Source organism: Poecilia mexicana, unplaced genomic scaffold (genome assembly GCF_051168715.1).
Source record: "Poecilia mexicana isolate PSO_F unplaced genomic scaffold, ASM5116871v1 scaffold_12, whole genome shotgun sequence".
Taxonomy (NCBI): Eukaryota; Metazoa; Chordata; class Actinopteri; order Cyprinodontiformes; family Poeciliidae; genus Poecilia; species Poecilia mexicana.
In genome coordinates this window covers 26,955,216-26,973,871 of record NW_028263381.1, presented here as the reverse complement: position 1 = coordinate 26,973,871, position 18,656 = coordinate 26,955,216, and the positions used below count along the sequence as shown (strand labels likewise).

The 18,656-nt window shown below is 40.2% G+C and overlaps 1 protein-coding gene across 1 annotated transcript; it reads right to left on the bottom strand.

The window, feature by feature from the left end:
* Positions 1 to 10,379: 10,379 nt before the first annotated feature.
* lmo4la (LIM domain only 4-like a) lies at positions 10,380 to 15,588 on the bottom strand. The gene is made up of 5 exons (XM_014998409.2): positions 15,294 to 15,588; positions 12,635 to 12,879; positions 11,520 to 11,616; positions 11,300 to 11,443; positions 10,380 to 10,891 (listed from the first exon to the last, which is right to left on the bottom strand). The coding sequence occupies exons 2-5, from the start codon at positions 12,871 to 12,873 to the stop codon at positions 10,883 to 10,885; spliced, it is 489 nt and encodes a 162-aa protein (XP_014853895.2). The 5' UTR covers positions 12,874 to 12,879; positions 15,294 to 15,588; the 3' UTR covers positions 10,380 to 10,882.
* Between the last annotated feature and the right edge of the window lie 3,068 nt (positions 15,589 to 18,656).

The following is an 18,656-nucleotide window of genomic DNA, read 5'->3' as shown; positions in this document are numbered from 1 at the left end:
TCTGGTTCTGTTCTGTCAGCTGGTGACTGGTGATTTTACTTTCTTCATTTTTGAGTTTTTATGATGCAGAGCCCTTTGAACTACTTTGTTGCTGAATGTGTTATGCAAATAATTTTATTGATTGATTGATTGATTAAATTCGCTTCACAAAGCTGAAGTCCTCCAGACCAAACTGAGGTCCGGGGGCCTTTTGTGGCCCATGAAATTATTTTGTTTGGGCCCCGAATCAGAAATATTAAAAATGGAAAACAAGTGATGACCAAAAAACTGTGGATTTTTTAAATAAGGCAGCAGCCTGAAGCCCTGCTGATGTTTTGTACAAATGTGATAAATTTTGCTGTTGAGCAGTAAAACTTGAAATGGATGAATTGTTTCCTTCCTGCCAGTAGTTTTAGTTTCCCAGTTTTGGGATCAGTCAGTCGGGAATATGAGACGTCCAGAGGAAAGAAGGAAAACTGCATAAAACTTCATGTCTTCTATGATATTGCAGAACAGCAGCAGATTTATCTAGATAACATTACCGACTCCAGACTCCCCCTAGTGGTCTGGAAGGCTGCGGTTCTGTGGCGCGAGTGTTCAGCAGTTTATCCTGGAAGTTTTTGGTATTTGTGACGTTTTATGTTTGTTTTGAAGTTTGCATTATTCATGAGTTTGCTGAACATTTGGCCCTCTGAGCCACCGTACTTCCCACCTCTAGTTCCTCCACTGAATGGAGAATAAACACGTTTTAGCCATAAATGGATAATAAAAAAAACAATTCAAGTCAAAGTGAGACGTCATGTTTTTACAGCAGCTTTGTAGTTCCAGGACTGATTGGATCGTTTCTGTTAGAGGAGAATTATTTTCTTAAACTTCCCTGCAACGACGGCAGAAAATCACCAACATGCACACAGGATAAAAAAGGATGACAGATTATTTCTGATGTGATAACATCACTGTTGGTGCTGGTTCCTGTTTGAACTGGACCCCCTGTAATGAGACACAGCATCCCATAATGACCTCTATTATCTCTGTTGTTTCTCCTATCAGCGCTGCATAATGAGCATCCATCCATCATCTCCTCTCAGGATTCATTTCTCACATCTTCTGTAATTTGCTGATAAACTCAATAATCTGAGCAGATTATCGGCTCCAGGCTCTGAGGATGGACTCGTGTCAGAATATGAGGACAGTTAAACGTAAACCCAGAGATGATGATGATGATGGCTGGTGTTAGCATGCGGCGGCGCTCAGCCTCCTGCTGCTCTGATGAAACGTTTAGAGGAGAAGCATCCATCACTGCGGAGCCGTCATGGCGCTGCGTGTCGGATCGCTCACAGGAATCCGGTTTAGCGCGGAGCGGCGACTTCCTGCGCAGCTTAATGACCCGCTTCCTGCCGCAGGCTGGAGGAGGACCGGGGGCTCACGGAGAGCCCGGCGTGACCCGACGCACTCTGCTTAACGCAAACGCACAGGAGCATTAATGGAGTCTGTTAAAGTCTGAGGAAGCTTTAAACAGTAAAATATTGATCTATCAGTTATCAGTCACTTTTTATTAGACTGTATCAGCGTTTCTGTGACGACGCATCGTGGATCTGATCTGCAGAAAAGACTGCCTTAGTAATTATTAGACTTTATATTTACATTTCAGCTCAAAGACATTGAATAAGATCACAATATCAATGGGCTGTGGTTAGCACCGCTAACCAAAAAGTTAGCACTGCTAAATGAATAGTTAGCTAACCATACCTCCTGCTAACCATAAAGCAGTAACCATGCCAGTTAGTTCCACATGCTGCCAACATGATATTTAGGGGATGCTAATGCTAAAGTGCTACACTAACAGAATTTAAAGGAAGCTAACATTAAAGCACTATGCTAACAGTAATTAGCAAAAGCTAATGCTAAAGTGTTATACCAGTGTAGTATTTAGACGAAGATAATGCTAAAATGCTTCACCTAGACATAATATAAAGGAAGCTAACACTAAAACATTATACTGACATAGTATTTAGAAGAAGCTAATGCTAAAGGGCTAAGTTACACCATGTTGTTGCCCACCAGGAGGTTTCATATACCAGAATTTTTCATGTATTTTTTAAATTAACACCCTGGTTTTAGAATTTATCTAGAAAAATTGATTTTTGGTAAGCTAAGTGTGAAAAATGTTATCAAAGCGCTAAGCTAAAAATTAGCTTCACTATTAGTAAATTAGCGGAAATGCAGACACCGCTGGAACTGGAACAAAATGTTCAAAGTATTTCCCTTTGCAACTATAATTTCAACAAAACAAAACAAATGAGAATAAAATGTTATTTTACTATTTGAATTTAATAAAATAATATTTATGTATTAAGAAAATTGAGACTTTTAGCCACTTCCATTCACTGCCCCTATAAATAACTGATTTAATTTATCTGACTGTCTGAACTGCTGAGAAAATCCAAGATGGCCGCCCATCTGGTTTTAGTTTGTCTTTATTGATCCAGACGGGTTGAAACTGGTCTGATCTGTTAGCTTAGCTCCATGCTAACAGCCACATTCAGACATGATTTCATCCTTTAACCATATTCACATGTTGTTCACATTTTCTCCTCCTTGTCTGATGAACTTTGACCCCAGGGGCGGAGATGATGGACATGTAAAGGTGAAGATAAGACGTTGACCTTTACAGGCAAAGAGGAGCGTTTGTTTTGCTGACCTCTGGTTTGCTCCCTGGTGGGGAAACAGCTGAATGCTGAGCGGCTCCTCTGGGTCTGTTCTGCTTCCGGTTCTGATCCGGTTCTGCTGCTTCCTGGCCCGACTGATAAACATCAGCTCTGACATTTTCCTACTTTCACAGGAAACATGAGATAAATTTGTGTTTTTGACGGCAGTCAGAGGGCCAGGTCTGATCCTGATGACATCATCAGGTGATTTAACGAAGCTCCGTCCTGATTGGCCGGTCTGGGACCTCGATTGTGACGTCATGGAAACATTTAGATCCAAACTTTGATCATTTAAATGATCATTTCCAACCAGGAAGAGTTAAAAAATAATTTTCATTTAAAATACTTTAGTGAAAATGCTGCTGATTATATTCAGAATAAGGTCTGGACTTTGACTAGGCCATTGCTCCACTTTGATTCTTTTCTTTTTCAGTCATTGTGTCTTAGATCTGCTGTGTGTTCAGGATCATGGTTCTGTTGAAGATCCAGTTTGGACCAAAGGTCAACGTGGGAGACATGAACTTCTGAGTTCCTAATTATTGTTAGAAAGGTCTTGCCGTACTCATCTCATGTCTAGATTTTTATTGTTGTTATGAAGGTCTTGCCTTATGCGGTTTATTGCATTTGATTATAGTTAAAAAGGTTTTGCCATACTCAGTTAATTTCTAGGTGTACATTATTGCTCTAAATGTCTTGCCATACTCCGTTCCTCCTCATTTCTCTCTGTGATTCATTTTGTCAGGATTCACAAACTGAAGTAAAAATAAAAGTCTGCAGAATGACTCATCATATTTTCGGTTATGATGACTCATGACAGACTCGGTTCTGTTCGGTTCTTTCTGCAGAGTTCCGGTTCTTTCAGTCTTTAATTCAGTCAGAAATATGAATATCATCTGACGGTGTTTCTGTAACCCTGACGATGTCAGCATGTCCAGGTTATTTCTGCCTGCAGGTGGCGCTGCTGAGGCGGAGGACCTCTGCGTTTCCAGCTGTAATCACTCCGAACCTGAAAACGAGCCGGGACGTTTCCGAACCGCTGCAGCTCAGCAGAACCTCATCTGCTCGGCCAGCTGCTTCCTCATAACGCCTCGCCGCCGTTTGACGCTCACAAGCAGTTTCCTCCAGATGACTCTCACATTACATCAAATTAAAGTGCATTACCTCACAGCCAGCAGAGAGCTTTATTTACCCGACAGATGGCGGCTTTATCCCGCCGTAACACGAAACGCGGCTCCGCAGGTTAACGACTGACGCCCGTTTATTTAGAGGTCAGAGCGGGAAACTCAAGGTCAAAACCAGGTTTATGGCTTTACTCAACGTTTATCCGCGGGATTCAAGGTAGAAAATAACAGCAGCAGTAAATTTACAGCAGGCCAGAAGAACTCAGACATGCTGAGATTCATTTCAGAAATGTTCTTTTAAAAATTTCGAAATTTCTGAGCTTGAAAAGTGGAAATTTTGCACAAAAAAACTCAGATTTTGAGATTAATTTCCAAAATTTTTCAGAAATAATGTCTGAGTTTGAAAAGTAAAAACATTGGTAAAAAAACAAACAAACTTAGTAATTTTGAGATTAACCTCTGAAATTTTCTAGGAAAAACTTGGAAGTTTCTGATCCTGAAAAATAGAAAACTTGCGAGAAAAAAGGCAGAAACTCTGAGAATCTTTGAGTTTTTTTACTTGGAAATTCACAACTTTTCCAGAAAAAAAAAAACTTCTAATGTAAGTTTCTAACGTTAAAAATTTTCTTTTGAAACCTAGAAAATGTCAAGTCTAAAATTCAGCAATTTTCAAGTTTTTTTAGATTAATCTAACGTTTATGAAGTTTTTTGTTAACTCAGAAATTTCCTGTTTTTTTCCTGAACATTTCTGAGATGAATCTGAAGATGTCCGTTTTTTTGGTAGAATTTCTTCCTCCTTCCCTCCGGCCATCGTGTCTGTATTCGCCGCGGCGGCCCTCAGGGCCGAGTGTCCGTGAATCTGGGTTTTGTGAATCTGGAGGGAATGTTTTTATGCTGTGGGATGAAAAGCTGCTCCAGGAAACGCGATGCTCGGCTGCTTCCTGTTTTTCCTCCAGTGAATGGACTCTTTGTGGCTGAACGCCTCCGAAGCCTGTGTGTGTGTGTGTGTGTGTGTGTGTGTGTGTGTGTGTGTGTGTGTGTGTGTGTGTGTGTGTGTGTGTGTGTGTGTGTGTGTGTGTGTGTGTGAGCTGAGATAAAGACAGAGGAGTGGAAATAGTGAGAGCTGCCTGATTATCTCCTGCTTGGTTGGGCGGGTCGGGTCCAATCAGACGATGGTTCTGGACTAGAAATCCTCCTCTCCTCTTTTCCTCTCTTCCTCTCACAGAAACTCTGCAGACGGAAACTTCTTCCTGCTGATTTGCTGCTTCAGCCCGGACCATAAACACCCAGCCTGTCTGGATCTGGTTTGAAACGTCTGAATCAATCCTGGAGGAAACGCTGAAGAATCTGCTGAAATGAATCGTTCAGCCTGAAATGAATCGTTCAGTTTGTAATGAATCGTTCAGTTTGTAATGAATCCCCTGGAAAAAAACATAAGAATAAAATAAAATCTGATTTGATTCATATGAAATATCACATATGGTAATAACATTTACCGCCACAGAACAAATGGGAAGAGTTAGCATTTATGCTAACTGTATGCAATAATTATTGGATAGTGAATAAAAATGAAAAGACTGTTGAAGTTTCGTTATTCTGACAGAAATAATCCAGACTGAGCTGAAACTGGAACGTTTGGCTGATTTAATATCAGCCTGCAGTGAAAATAAAGAATTTCTGGTTTCAGCTGCTCAGAGTTCATAAAACATTGAACTGTAATATTCATTAGAGGAGCTGCTGAGTCCGTTTGAAGGTCTGAGTCCAGGTGTTTCTGGATCTTTAATCTGCTGCAGGTTTGATCCTTCAGACTCATTCAGCAGGTTATTCCAGAGATCCGTCTGAAGCTGGTTTCTGAAGCGTTGTGGATCTGGACTCTACAGCGCTCTGCTAGCCACCAGGTGCAGCATCTGCGTCAACAAATGGCTGTGGGTTATTCTCAGCTCCGTGTCCTCATTAAAACATTCCCCAAAGCGCCACCGTAAATCGCCCTGGGCTGCGTGTTTGGATGTCTAATTAGGCGGCGCGCCGCAGCCTCGGCCCTGGCTTGTGTGTCACTTTAATGAGGCAATTAGAGATATTAGGGATATTGTATCTGGACTATCGGGAGGTTTTCAGGGAAGTGGAGGGCAGAGAAAGGACAGAGGTGTTGGGTTGCAGGTTGTCGGTCCGGCTCAGACGAGAAAGGACAGAGAAACTTGGCTTAGTGTCCCATGAAAAGTCAAGAAGTTGCTTCTTGACTCGAGCAGACTCACAAAAGCTGGAAAAACTTTGTGCTTTCATGCTAATGCGCTAACAGCAGAGGTAGTTCCTAGCTTAGTGCTTTAGCTAACTTTAAAAACATTTTTCCTTATAAAGTCTAAAGTGCTAATTTACTTGGTATGATTTTAAACTTCAAGTTAAATAAAGTTCAACATGTGAGTTGAAGTTTTGGGTAAGAATAATTCAGCTATTAGCTTATTTACCCAAAATGCAACGCTGCAGTCCTACAGTAAACAGTCTAACATCGACTTTAGAGTTAGCAAAACTCAACAATTATGAGACTGAAGACATGAGTGAAGGGTTATGAATTTAGCTCCTTGGTGTTAGCATTGGCTAAACATGTTATTTTAGCTGTTAGCAGTAGTTTAGCTAATGTTTCTGATTAGTGCTTTAGAGTTAGCTTAGATAGCTTTTTTCTGTTGGTTCTGTCGGTTCTGTTGGACTCGCTGGACGTTAATCTCTGCAGGTTTTTCTGTGACTCACTGTGAGTCAAGAGCTGCAAATTGCATCTGTTCCTAATTAAAGAGTGCTAATGAAAGCCCGTTCTCCTGGTGGGCCCGGTGGGCCCGTTGCCGCCCGGCCCGGCGGGTCGCCATGACGCTCCGGAGGAAGAGGAAGAGGAGGAGGAAGAGGAGCCGGCCCGGCTCAGCGGCTGAAGGTCGGCTGTTCGGTCCGCACGTTGCTCCGGTTCCAGCAACCTGCTGCAGCAGCCGCAACATTTAAAGCAACCAAGAGTCAAACTGATTCATCTGAACAGGAACTATTAATTAAAACTTTTAAATATAAACAGCTGATTCAAACAGGCTGAAAATTATTCTATAAAGTTCAAACAGAAAAGGAACTGCTATGTTTTTATTTCTAGAAATTATTTTAAGTTAGGAATATTTCACAAAACAGCAACGGAAAAATTACATCGCGCCACGAGTCACATGATGAACAACCGGATGTTACTACTGGTGGAAAACAGGAAGAGACAGGAAAGAGGAAGTGGAGCAGCGTGATTCATCAATGATTTATCCAGTGAAGAAACTTATTCACAGCTGATTTTCATTTCATTTCCACAACTATAAAATACATTTTTTGACCTTAGAAGAATATGACAACGTAAAAAAGGGAAGTTTCTGCCAAAAAAGTCAGAATTTTTTTGATTAATCTCACACCTTTTCTCTAAAAACATGGTGATTTTTCAGTCTGAAAAGTGGAAAATGTTTGACTTTTGGAGTTCTGACATTTTTTAAAAATAAAATTTCCAGTATTTTGGGGGAAATTTTCTCCTTTTTCTCTAATAAGCCATCATACTAACAAGTTCGATAATTAAGAATTGTGCAATTACGTATATAAGTTAAAATTTAAACACATAAATCTGCTGCTGTTTCCTAAAAACATGAAGTATATGACAGTTTTTCCTCTAACTTTTTTCTGGACGTCCGTCTTTACATTCTGCTAAAAGATAGTGTGGCGATCGACTCCCCCTGGTGGCCTGGAGGCTAACGTGTTGTTTTATTCTTGTTTTTGTTTGTATTTCCTGCAGTTGCAGCGTTTTGTTGTTTTGTTTGAATTATTTTGTGTTTTGGAGATTAGCATCATTTAGGTTTTAGCCCCTGCAGGCCACCGTAGTCTAAACAGAGACGACTCCAGGAAGCTGGTCATGTCCTCTGATCCAGGTCCAGCTTCAGACAGGAACCGGTTCCTCCAGAACCAGAGGAGCAGGGAGGTTTTGCTGGTCGGTTCGGTTTGGTTCGGGTCGGATCGGGTCGGCCTGTTGGCTCTGGGAGCAGCAGAATAAACTCCAGCAGGGATTCTTGATGTTTCAGATTCATTTTCAGGTTTAATGAGACGGATGGAGCGGGCTGTGTGTGTGTGTGTGTGTGTGTGTGTGTGTGTGTGTGTGTGTGTGTGTGTGTGTGTGTGTGTGTGTGTGGGTGTGTGTGTGTGTGTGTGGAGGTGCTGCCAGCGCTACAGGACTTTTTAATTACAACTCCACATCCCAGCCTGCTGACGTCTGGGGAACCGCTTAATTAAAATCCTCATTATTTTACTTTTAATTAGTTCCCCTCCTTTGTTTCCTCTCTCCATATGGCAGCGCTCTCCGGTCAGATCAGCTTAATTGAGCTAATTAAGTTGATCAGTTTAATTATTCAAAGTGTTCTGATTGGTTGGAGTTACTGATTCAGACTCACTCTTTATGATTCCCAGTGTATCCATTCAACCCGACAGAACCAGAACCAGGCGGTTCTGGTTCTGGAGACATGGACTGATGGATCCTTTAAATCCAGAACTGCTTCACACCAAAGCAATTAATGAGAATTTATTAGTATTTAGGATTTATTACGCACTGATGTTAGCTTCAGACTAAATATTTAGGTAGCTAATATGAAGTTAGCATGCTAACTAATTAGCTGTAAATTAAATATTTTCTAAGCACTCAGTTTGAAGCTAAATATTTAGTTAGCATACTAAATATTTAGCTTCAAAAAGCATGCTAACCATGCTAACTAAATATTTAGTTTGCAACGTTAATATTTAATTTCACCAGCTAAGTTAATGTGTTAGCAAACATGACTAAATACAGTTTAGTAGATTTAGTTCACTAAATAATGCTAATTTTTTTCTTAGCAATCAAAGTTCTTAGTTTTAAGCTGCATGCTAAATATTTAAATTCAAACTAAATATTTGGTTAGTATGCTAAGTATTTTTGCTTGAAGCTAAATATTTTGTTAGCAACTCTAGATATTTAGCTTTAAACTTAATATTCAGTTAGCTAACTAAATATTTAGTTGTCATTCTAACCATTAAGCTTCAAACTAAATATTTAGTGACAGATCTAAGTACTTTGAAGCTAAATATTTAGTTAGCATGCTAGATATTTAGCTTCAAATAAAATATTTCCGTCGCTAACTGTTAAACATTAAATTAGCATGCTAGGTAAATCTTTCCTTTAAAACTGTTTTCTGGGTGAAACTTTGGCTCTTTATCCATGAAGTGGAACTGATTTCTACAGATGTTTGTTGAATGAAAAGTTTAAATCGTTTCTTGTTGTTCAGGCAGCAGAGAGACGATGGATCCGGGTCGGATGGTTCAGAACCGCTCTGAGCGCTCCGCCTGGTGACCTGAAGGCAGCGCCAGGCGATGGGGAGAAGTCAGTCATTACCTCTGTGTCTGCGCTCAGGAGAAGCAGAAGACAAATTCATTACAGCATGCTAATCAGTTTAGCTGCAGCATGCTAATCAGTTTAGCCGCAGCATGCTAATCAGTTTAGCCGCAGCGATCTTCATGTGTTGGTTTTGGCGGCGGGGTCTGCCGCCTGACGAACCGCCTCGTCTCACGCAGCTCAGAAATGATTAGCAGCAAAACGAAGACAGAGGAAAAGGTCAAAGGTTAAAATCCAGATCCATAAAGACAAAGAGGATTTGTTTTTCTCTCTATAAAAATGTTTAGTTTTTTTTTTAGTGGGTTGAGAATAAAAACTTCCTGAGGCTGCAGGAGCAAAACGCAACGTCCTGCAGAACAAGAAAAATCTGGAAATAAATCCGATGAATAAATAAACCCTCCGTCACAAAAGCGAAAATTACATAAGATCATAAAAATTATAGATCTAAAATCTGAAGTTTTTATTATGGATTCACGATAAATCGGAATCAGTCCGATAAAACTGGGTCCAGTGACGCAGCAAAGGATTGTGGGAAGTTTCAGTCAAACAGTGGTGACGTCGGCGTTCAGTGAGATACGTTTATAAAATCTGTAGAAATCAGTTTTCAGCCACAACAGGAATATTTATATTCATCTCGATGCTTCTCCTGTTTTTATTCATTTCTGAAATATTTTCTGCTTTTTGTTAAACAACAAATTAAATAAAATCTGATCCATGAACGTCAGTTTGGTGATTTATTCAGACGTTTTATTGCAGTTAATTCAACACAAAAACTCAAATCGCAGCTTTATGATCTTTTATCGTTCTGATGATGTAATTAGCTTAATAAAATAGCTTTCAGTTGAAAGTTGTGCGGAAACGTTTGTACAGATTTTCCCTTTAAAAAGAAAAACTAATAAAAACAGTTTTTATGTCAGCGATACATATTTAAAGATGAATATTTAGTATTTAAATAAGATTTCAGTTTGTTTTTAATCTTTTTGCTCCAGTTAAAAATAAAAAGTTTCCATCTGCATCGGCTTCTTCTGCTGGGGCCAAATCTGTCAGGGGCCGCACAAAATCAGTCCAGGGGCTGCAAACGGCCCCCGAGCCACATGTTGGACACCGCTGGTACTAAATAAAATAGTTCTGCTTAAATAACAGATGATTCATGTCAGATAATTCAGTAAAAATCGTTTTATTTTCAGGATTTTTTGTTTTTAATGGAGATTTTTGACAAATTTGCATAAAAAATGAAACCAGACGAACAGGAAGTTCCTCCGGTGGCGGCGGCGCGTCGCCAGGCGGGGAAACGTCAGCCAGCCACTCACACAGGCAGAGGAGGTATCATGATGCGGGCTTGACTTCCAGTCACATGCCCCGCCTCTTCCAGCCTCTGATTGGTCCATCAGAGTCCATCTGCTGGAGCAGCAGCGGCCTAGTCAAAGTTCAAACCTCAAGTTTTCATAATTTCCTGATAAACCTCGGAGGACTTCCTGTTGCCTCCCAAACAAACTTTATTTACAAGAAGAAGAGCGTCCACTGCTGACCGGACCGAACCGGACTGGACCGGCTGTCGGGTTCACTGGGTTCCGGAGGAAGAAGATGATGATGATGATGAAGGACAGCGACAGACGGGAAAGAAGAAGAAGAAGAAGAAGGCACGTCTGGCTCCATCGTCTTCTTCAGCAAACCTGGAACCAGAAACACCAACTTGTTTGAGAATTTCTACTCTTATTTACTTCCATACAGCAGTAATGACGCGTAACCATAGCAACAAGGAATTGATTTTCCACCTGGGGGGCGATCATCATCTCAAAGTGGCTAATACCTGAACTTTGACCCCAAATCAAAGAAGAGATGAAACTGTCAAAAATAATAGACACTAAAAGAGTTTAAAAACAGGATGCTGTGTTTTTCCTGGTAGCCATGTTGTGAACCTGCAGCTGTTTTATAACAGTATTCACACCTTCCTGAGTTCCTCTTTGTTTTATCATGTTCAGTGTTTAAAACACAAAATTCAGTTTTTACTGAAGGTGTTTATCATTTAGAGAAAAACATCAGCTGCCTCTGCTCTGGTCTGCAGCTGGACTTTGACTGACCTTCTGGTCGGCCATGATGCTGCCGCCCTGCACCGCCACCAGGGCGGCGCCAGGCCGGTCCTGTTCGCAGAAGATCGTTCCGTTGACGTAGTGGAAGCGGTCGCCGGGCACCAGCCGGTTCCTGCAGGTGGCGCAGCTGAAACACTGAGGGACAGATGTAACCGGTCAGTAACCCGTCAGACAGCAGGGGGCTATAGAGCTTCTGCTGCGCATCACCAACCTTCAGGTGGTAGACGCTGCCCTGAGCCCGCATCACCAGCTCACTGGCCGGGATGGACTGCCCGCAGGCGCTGCAGGCGCCGCTGTGGCCGAAGAGCCTGAAACACAGAGTCCCACATCACCATGCTGCCACCGCCAGGCCTCACAGCAGCTACCAGCTAACTCAAACCAGCTAACCTAAACCAGCTAACCTAAACCCAACCAGCTGCAATTAATCACATTTAAATCAACAAAATCAGAAACTTTTTCTGCTGCTAACTTATTGACACACGAGGAATAAATCAGATACATTTATAGTTTTTAAATCCGTTCAACCATCAAAGTTTCAGAAACTCCTGATCATTCATAGAGCTTCTTTAGCTGGTTAGCATCTAAAAGCTTGAAATAACCCCTGAACTTTGACCCCAAGTCCCAGGAGGAAGTCTCTTCCCTCCATCATGGCGGACAATAGAAGATCTTTGGCAAACAAAATGGATGAACTTCAAACCAAAAAAAAAAAGTTTTACATGTAGTATGGTATACAATGGCTGAAGCATCACATTCCCTGCTGCAGCATCGCATCCCCTGCTGCAGCATCGCATCCCCTGCTGCAGCATCTCTTTAACCAAACAACCTGACAGATTTAAAGAAGAGCAGCAAAAGCAAAGGAGGTGGATTAGCAGAGCTAGCTAACGTTCAGGACATGTTACTTTGGGATAAAGTCTCTGCTGCCTGGATGTTGAGCTGTTAGCATGTCCTGTTAGCACAGTCTTCAGTCAGAGGCTTCTTCAGATTGGTTGGAAAGCTGACTGCTGCTGGAGGTCCTTCCAGCCCGCAGCATCACCGACCACAGCACCTCTTCAACTTTTAGCTTCCACTTGGATAAATCAAGTTTTATTCAACTAAATATTAAATGCTACAAATATTAGCACTGAAGCTAGTTTATAATTCCTGCTAGCATTCAGGCTAAAGGCTAAAACTTTAGCACTAAAAATAAATGCTACAACAATAACACAGATGCTACAGATAAACTAATAAAGTTTTATTGAACTGAAATCATAGGTTGGGGGTCAAACCAGACCAGAGGTCAGTCTGTGGTTTGGACCCGGTCCGGTCCGGTCCGGTCGGCCCGCCTACCTGATGTAGTCGTTCTTGCAGAGGATCATGCCTCCCTTGCTGTAGCAGATGCTGCTGAACTCGCCCAGCTGGGCGTGGCAGCAGGAGCATTTCAGGCAGCGGGTGTGCCAGTAGCGCTCCATGGAGAAGAGCAGGAAGCGGTCGGCGATGCGCCCGCCGCATCCCGCACACGCCCGGACGGCCGCCGCCCCGCCGCCCAGCACCGCCACCGCGGGTGCCTCCAGCCTGCTGTTCACCATGGCAACCTGGAGCAGGAGATCACGGCTCAGCATCACAGCCAAACATGGATGACAATAAAATCATTTCAGGATAAAACAGGAAGATTTGATTTGATTTTGATAAGTTCAGTCATATTTTCACCATGATGTTCATTTGTTTTATTTTTTACCTTCAATTATAAATGTTTTCTCATTGAGATCCAAGATTTCATTTACAAGAGACCAGTTTTTATAAAACAAACTAAATAATTCAGTCATAAATGTCACAGATTGAAGCCAGACATCTGAATATTTAGCCAATATGCAAACTCACTTGCAGGTAACAGGAAGCTAAATAATTAGCTTGGTATTTAAGCTAAATATTTAGTTAGCAATTCCAGCTATCTGCAAGTGATTTTACATATTAGCTAAATATTTAGCTTCAATCTAAAAAAGCCCACTAACCAAATATTCAGAATTAAACTATTTGCTAACATTTAGTTAGCAAACTAAATATTTAGAATGGAGTTAACTGTTAACTTTGAAGCTAAATACTTAGCTTGCCAATTAAACATTTAGCTATTTAGTTATGAACTGAGACAAGTGGTGAAACTATGACTCGTGTTTTATGACGGGCTGAATAAGTTAAATTATTGTCACTGTTGTCACTCCGTAGAGCTGGCCCCGGGTCCAGTCGTTAATCTCAGGATTATTTCCTGCCGGTGGGTCAGGACTGTGGAAACATTCAGCCCAACACCTTCAGGTCCAGTTTAGACCCGGACCGTCCAGAACTCGGAGCTTTTCTCCGGATAATTAATCAGTTTTACTCCTGAAACCAGCCGGGTTCTTCCCGGTCCTGCAGGAAAACGGTTCCGCTCGTTTCCAGGCACAGCTGGGAGTAATCCAGCCTCTGGCCGGCCCAGCAGTGAGTCACAACCTCTGCAGAACCAGAACCGGGTCCAGGGTTATAATTAGCAGCAACATCAAACAGCTGCAGCTCCGGTTCCTCCAGATGAGCAGCAGCAGCTGGCCCGGTTCTTCTGGAGCAGACACCTGGGTCCAATCAGCCGGAGGGCGGAACACAGAGTTAGGAAGCCCGAGGCTAGAATATAGCCGCTGACAGAACCGCCCGGACCCGGACCGGTTCACCAGAACTGGGCCAGAATCACCGGGACGGGCCGTTTAGTTCTGCAGAACCTGGACGTTTTCAGTAAAATGGCTGCTGTAAGATATTAATTAGTAAAGATAATTTTACGGTTTAAATCACTGAATAAATACGAGACTTTAGAGATGAGAAGATTTCAGAGGCTGATTTCTGAAACGGAAACATTTTTGCAGAAACAACCCAGTTTAAGTTTTTAAAAACTTAGGATGAGGTGGATTTTATGGAAACACTTTTTCCCGTCATATAAGTCATGTGATCAACAGGAGGATGTTGCTACTGGCGAAGATGACGAAGAGACAGGAAGTGGATCGTTTATTCAGTCACAGGCTGAAATCTGAATTTATAATCTATTTCATTCATTTCATTAAAATATTGATCTTTTATTACGGTTGGCAAAAAAAACCTGTTTTAATTAGTTTTTTCTTTTTTTTAATTACATTTTTGAGTCCTGTGTGAACTTTGACCTTTATGATGTTGGCAAGAGGTTCTGACCCCCCTTCCTAGTTTCGCCTGGGAAAAGGCGGGATTCGCCATGGCAACGCTCTAACAGACAGAGAGGACGTCTGGCTCGGCCCGTCCAGCGGAACCAGGACTCTGGGTCATCGGGTCAGAACCAGCTGCTTCATGCTGAGCCCAGTGACTGTCGGACGCTCCTGTTACTGCCTGGGGAGCGTCACCTCGCTAATGACGCCCCCTGGTGGCCTGTATAGAAACAACCCTGTTACCCAAATGACGGCCAAGAACCGGACCGAACTGGACCGGACCTCCAAGAGGCTCAAACACTTTTAGCTGCTGAAAATAATAAAAGAAAAATTAAAAGAAAAAAATGAAAAAGATTTTAAAATTTGTGTTTTGATGCATTTTGTTTTAATATTTATTAAATCCAGTTTGAAAAGTAAAAACAATCTGAACAAACATTTGGTTTGTCTTTCTGGCATTTATACAAATTTAATTTATTTATTTACATATCATCACCTTCCTAAAATTATGGACAAAGTCATTTTTTCCAAGAGTAATTTTGGCAATAAATAAAATAAAATAAATACTTTTGAAAAACATTAGGAAGGTGACAATATTTTTTATAATAAATGGATATAAATATTTTTAAATACCATCAGGGCGCCATACAGATAGTTTGATGTGTTTTTTAAATAAAATGTTTCTGTTTTTTATTTAAGAAAAATCCCAAACAAATAAATTATAATTAATTTAAACTATGAAAGGTTTCTGCTTCCTGTTTCTGGCCCAGCCAGCAGACAGAAAGAATAAGTTCTGGTCCGGATCGGTTCCGACTCACCTCCTGCTGGAAAAGCTGCTGCTGGTTCCGTTTGGTCCTCAGGGATCCGAACCGGCAGCCGGAGGAATTGCTCAGCGGCTGTTTTGTCCTGTGAAGGGCGGGAAGTGGAGCCGAACCTCCTCCGGTCCGTCTGCTCCCATATAAACTCCTTCTGGATCGGAACCGGACCCTGGAAGTCCGGTAGCGGGTCGCTCCTGCTCAGCGCTGCTTTTCTGCCTGAGGTTTAAATTAGACTGAAGCCACGCCCCACTGACGTCACGGGGAGGTGTGGCTCCTGCTTCCGCTCCAGCTGCGGTTTCCTTCCTGGCCGCCAGAGGGAGACATTTAGATCATTTATTACCGTGAAAACACGACGATAAAGGTGTTTTAAACCCAAATACGGAGCAGAAAACATTATTTTCTGTTGATATTAAATATTAACCTTTGAAATATTTCAGTAATAAAGTTAAAGAGCTTCCAAACTCCCTCTGTATTACAGGAAAAAGTGTCCTAAGAAATAATCTGCATCATTTAACTATGAAATCAAGAAGCTGAGAGAAGATCAGTTGAATTTTGACATTAATAGAACATTTAAACATTAATTATCTCTGCAAAAATTTAATCAGATCAGAGGTTTGAATCATGACGCAGTAAAAAGAAGCTGTCGCTCTGCTGCTGGGTTTCCTCTGGTTTCTGCGATTTAAAAATTAAAATCATGATCAGTTATTCCTAAACTTGTTTTAGTAACTTTTATCCTGAATATTTCTGGAAACAATTAGAAGGTAAAACATTAAATAATCTGATTTATCTCAGTCAGAATAACACCAAACTAGCTGGAACCATTTAATTTAGACAAAATAATTATTTCATATAAAACAAACATAAATAAAAATGTCTTCTATTATTCTTTTTAGATAAATAAATAAACAAATAACAAAAAGCTTAATCAAATTTAAAATTATTTTAGATGTCATAATTGGTATGTTTTGCATAATTATTCATATACATTCTAAATGTAATTTGCTTCATGTTTTTTATTTTATTTAACCTAACACTATTTTTTAAAACCAAATATAACACATAATTCAATAAGCATCGTGTGGTTAGTAAATATTAGTTTTTATTTTACAGCATTTTGAATTTTCTCTTCCGCCCACTGAGCAGAGCGCGCCCTCTGCTGGACAAACTGTGACCTGCGACATTTATTTCGAATTCTGGAAAATTTCTTCCAGTTTGTAAAAAGTCGGATGAATGCGGAAAAAAAAAAAATATATATATATATATATATATATATATATATATATATAAATAAATAAAAAAAAAATATATATATATATATATATAAAATAAAAATATATATATTTTTATTTTATATATAAATAAAAAATTCCCTTCTCACCCTCCGCGGGTGGTCTCTCTCTCTCTCTCTCTCTCTCTCTCTCTCTCTCTCTCTACCAGAGGCCTGGGAGCTTCAGGTTCTCCTCCAGTATCTTGGCTGTGCCTAGAACTGCACATTTCTGGACTGAGATGTCTGATGTTGTTCCTGGGATCTGTTTGAGCCACTGCTCCAGTTTGGGGGTGACTGCCCCGAGGGGCCCGATGACCACAGGCACCACTGTGGTCTTCACCTTCCAGGCCTTCTCCAGTTCCTCTCTGAGGCCCTGGTATTTCTCCAGTTTCTCCTTTTTCCTGATGTTGTGGTCACTTGGTATTGCTACATCCACCACAACGGCTTTCCTCTGTTCTTTATCCACCACCACAATGTCCGGTTGGTTGACCATTACCATCTTGTCTGTCTGGATCTGGAAGTCCCACAGGATCTTAGCTCGGTCATTCTCCACCACCTTTGGGGGTGTTCCTCACTTTGACCTCGGGGCTTCCCGAGGTCAAATATATATATATTTTTATATATATATATGTCTTGCTGTATTTATAAATAAATTATTTTAGGCTGCTCAGGTTCCCGTTTTAAATGAGGAAAACATATAATAGAACATATAATTCTAAGGTTCCATTATTCATGTTTTTGTTTAATTGAATTCATATAATTTTTATTTGTTCATTGCATTTTATATCTTTAACTTGTGCATTATTTTATTCTACGGTAATTTATTTTCTATTTATTTTGTATCTATCTTTTTTAATTACCCAAATACTTTCAAATAACAACATGGATATATTTTATTTTATTTCTTAAAATATTTATCTCTTAAACAGAACTACTTCTCTACATTTTTTAAACATGTTTCGTGATTTTGATCTGAGTTTAACTTTACAACATTAAAATGTTTACAGATGTTTTAAAGAACTATCGGGGTCTTAGCTCCGGGCTGTAGATGGCGCTGTTCATCATATCATACTAATTATGTGGCAGAAGAAGACAGACTGGTGTCCAAGGTGGTGCGTTCAATTTCAAGTAGGAATTTTGAATTTCTTGTTGAATGACTTGTTTTTAATGATCCATAAAGTCAAACTTATATCTTTAAATTAAAAGCAGATTTTCTTCACATCAATCCAGAGTTTTTAGCTCCTTTTTTCTAATAGCAAAATAACAAAAAGGTTTGTTTGCTTGTTTGTTGTTATTTGGTAATTTGCCACGATTTATGAAAATCCTTTCAGTCGATTCTATTGAAAGTTTACAGTGTTCGTCTCAGAACATTATGAAGCATTTTTAATTAAACGTGTTTCTTATTGTTTTTATTTTAAACTTCGTCAAACAAACCATAAATAAATAAATATGAACTGGTTGCGCTTCTATACTGTTTATTACGGTCCCCGTTTCCGATCATGTTGCATTCAATAACACCTCGTAAATTAAAAAGCTGCCTTGAATTAGCTGTTACTTGATCAAACCAGGAACCTGCGAGTTAAATATTTCATACTCCTGTCTTCATTGAAGGCCAGATATTTAGATTAGTAAGTTTAATTAAAACCGTAATAAGTGTTCTGTTATTAATAATAAAAAAAATGCATCATTTACATATGGATGTGTCAATGATATGTCAAATACACACAAAATGTCTAAGTCAATAAAATAAGAACTCATTTCATATTAAACAATTTCCCTTATTGGTTTTTAGGCTAAGATCCGATTTAATAAACAGTAATAACAATGTAACTACCGTAGAATTTAGTAATGAATCATTTTAATTGCTAAACATCAACCACAAACAAAAACATTTGCTTTTGCTGCTAAATACATCAGTCGTGATAAAAGAGTGTTTGAGTTCATTACGGTAAGTCTGTAGAGGTGCGTTTTAGAGATTTACTACAAAATATTAACTCGAGTGAATGTTTTTCTTCCCTTCACATTTATTTGACACGGTTGCCACTCGGAACATGGCGGAAGAATCGTTTCTGTTAGCGAACAGGGCGTTTACGTGG

Excerpts from the sequence above, each read along its gene's own strand:
- lmo4la (XM_014998409.2), bottom strand. The coding sequence starts at position 12,873 with ATGGTGAACAGCAGGCTGGAGGCACCCGCGGTGGCGGTGCTGGGCGGC. Across the intron at positions 11,617-12,634 it reads TGCAAGAACGACTACATCAG|GCTCTTCGGCCACAGCGGCG; the intron begins GTAGGCGGGCCG and ends TCTGTGTTTCAG. Across the intron at positions 11,444-11,519 it reads GCAGCGTCTACCACCTGAAG|TGTTTCAGCTGCGCCACCTG; the intron begins GTTGGTGATGCG and ends TCTGTCCCTCAG.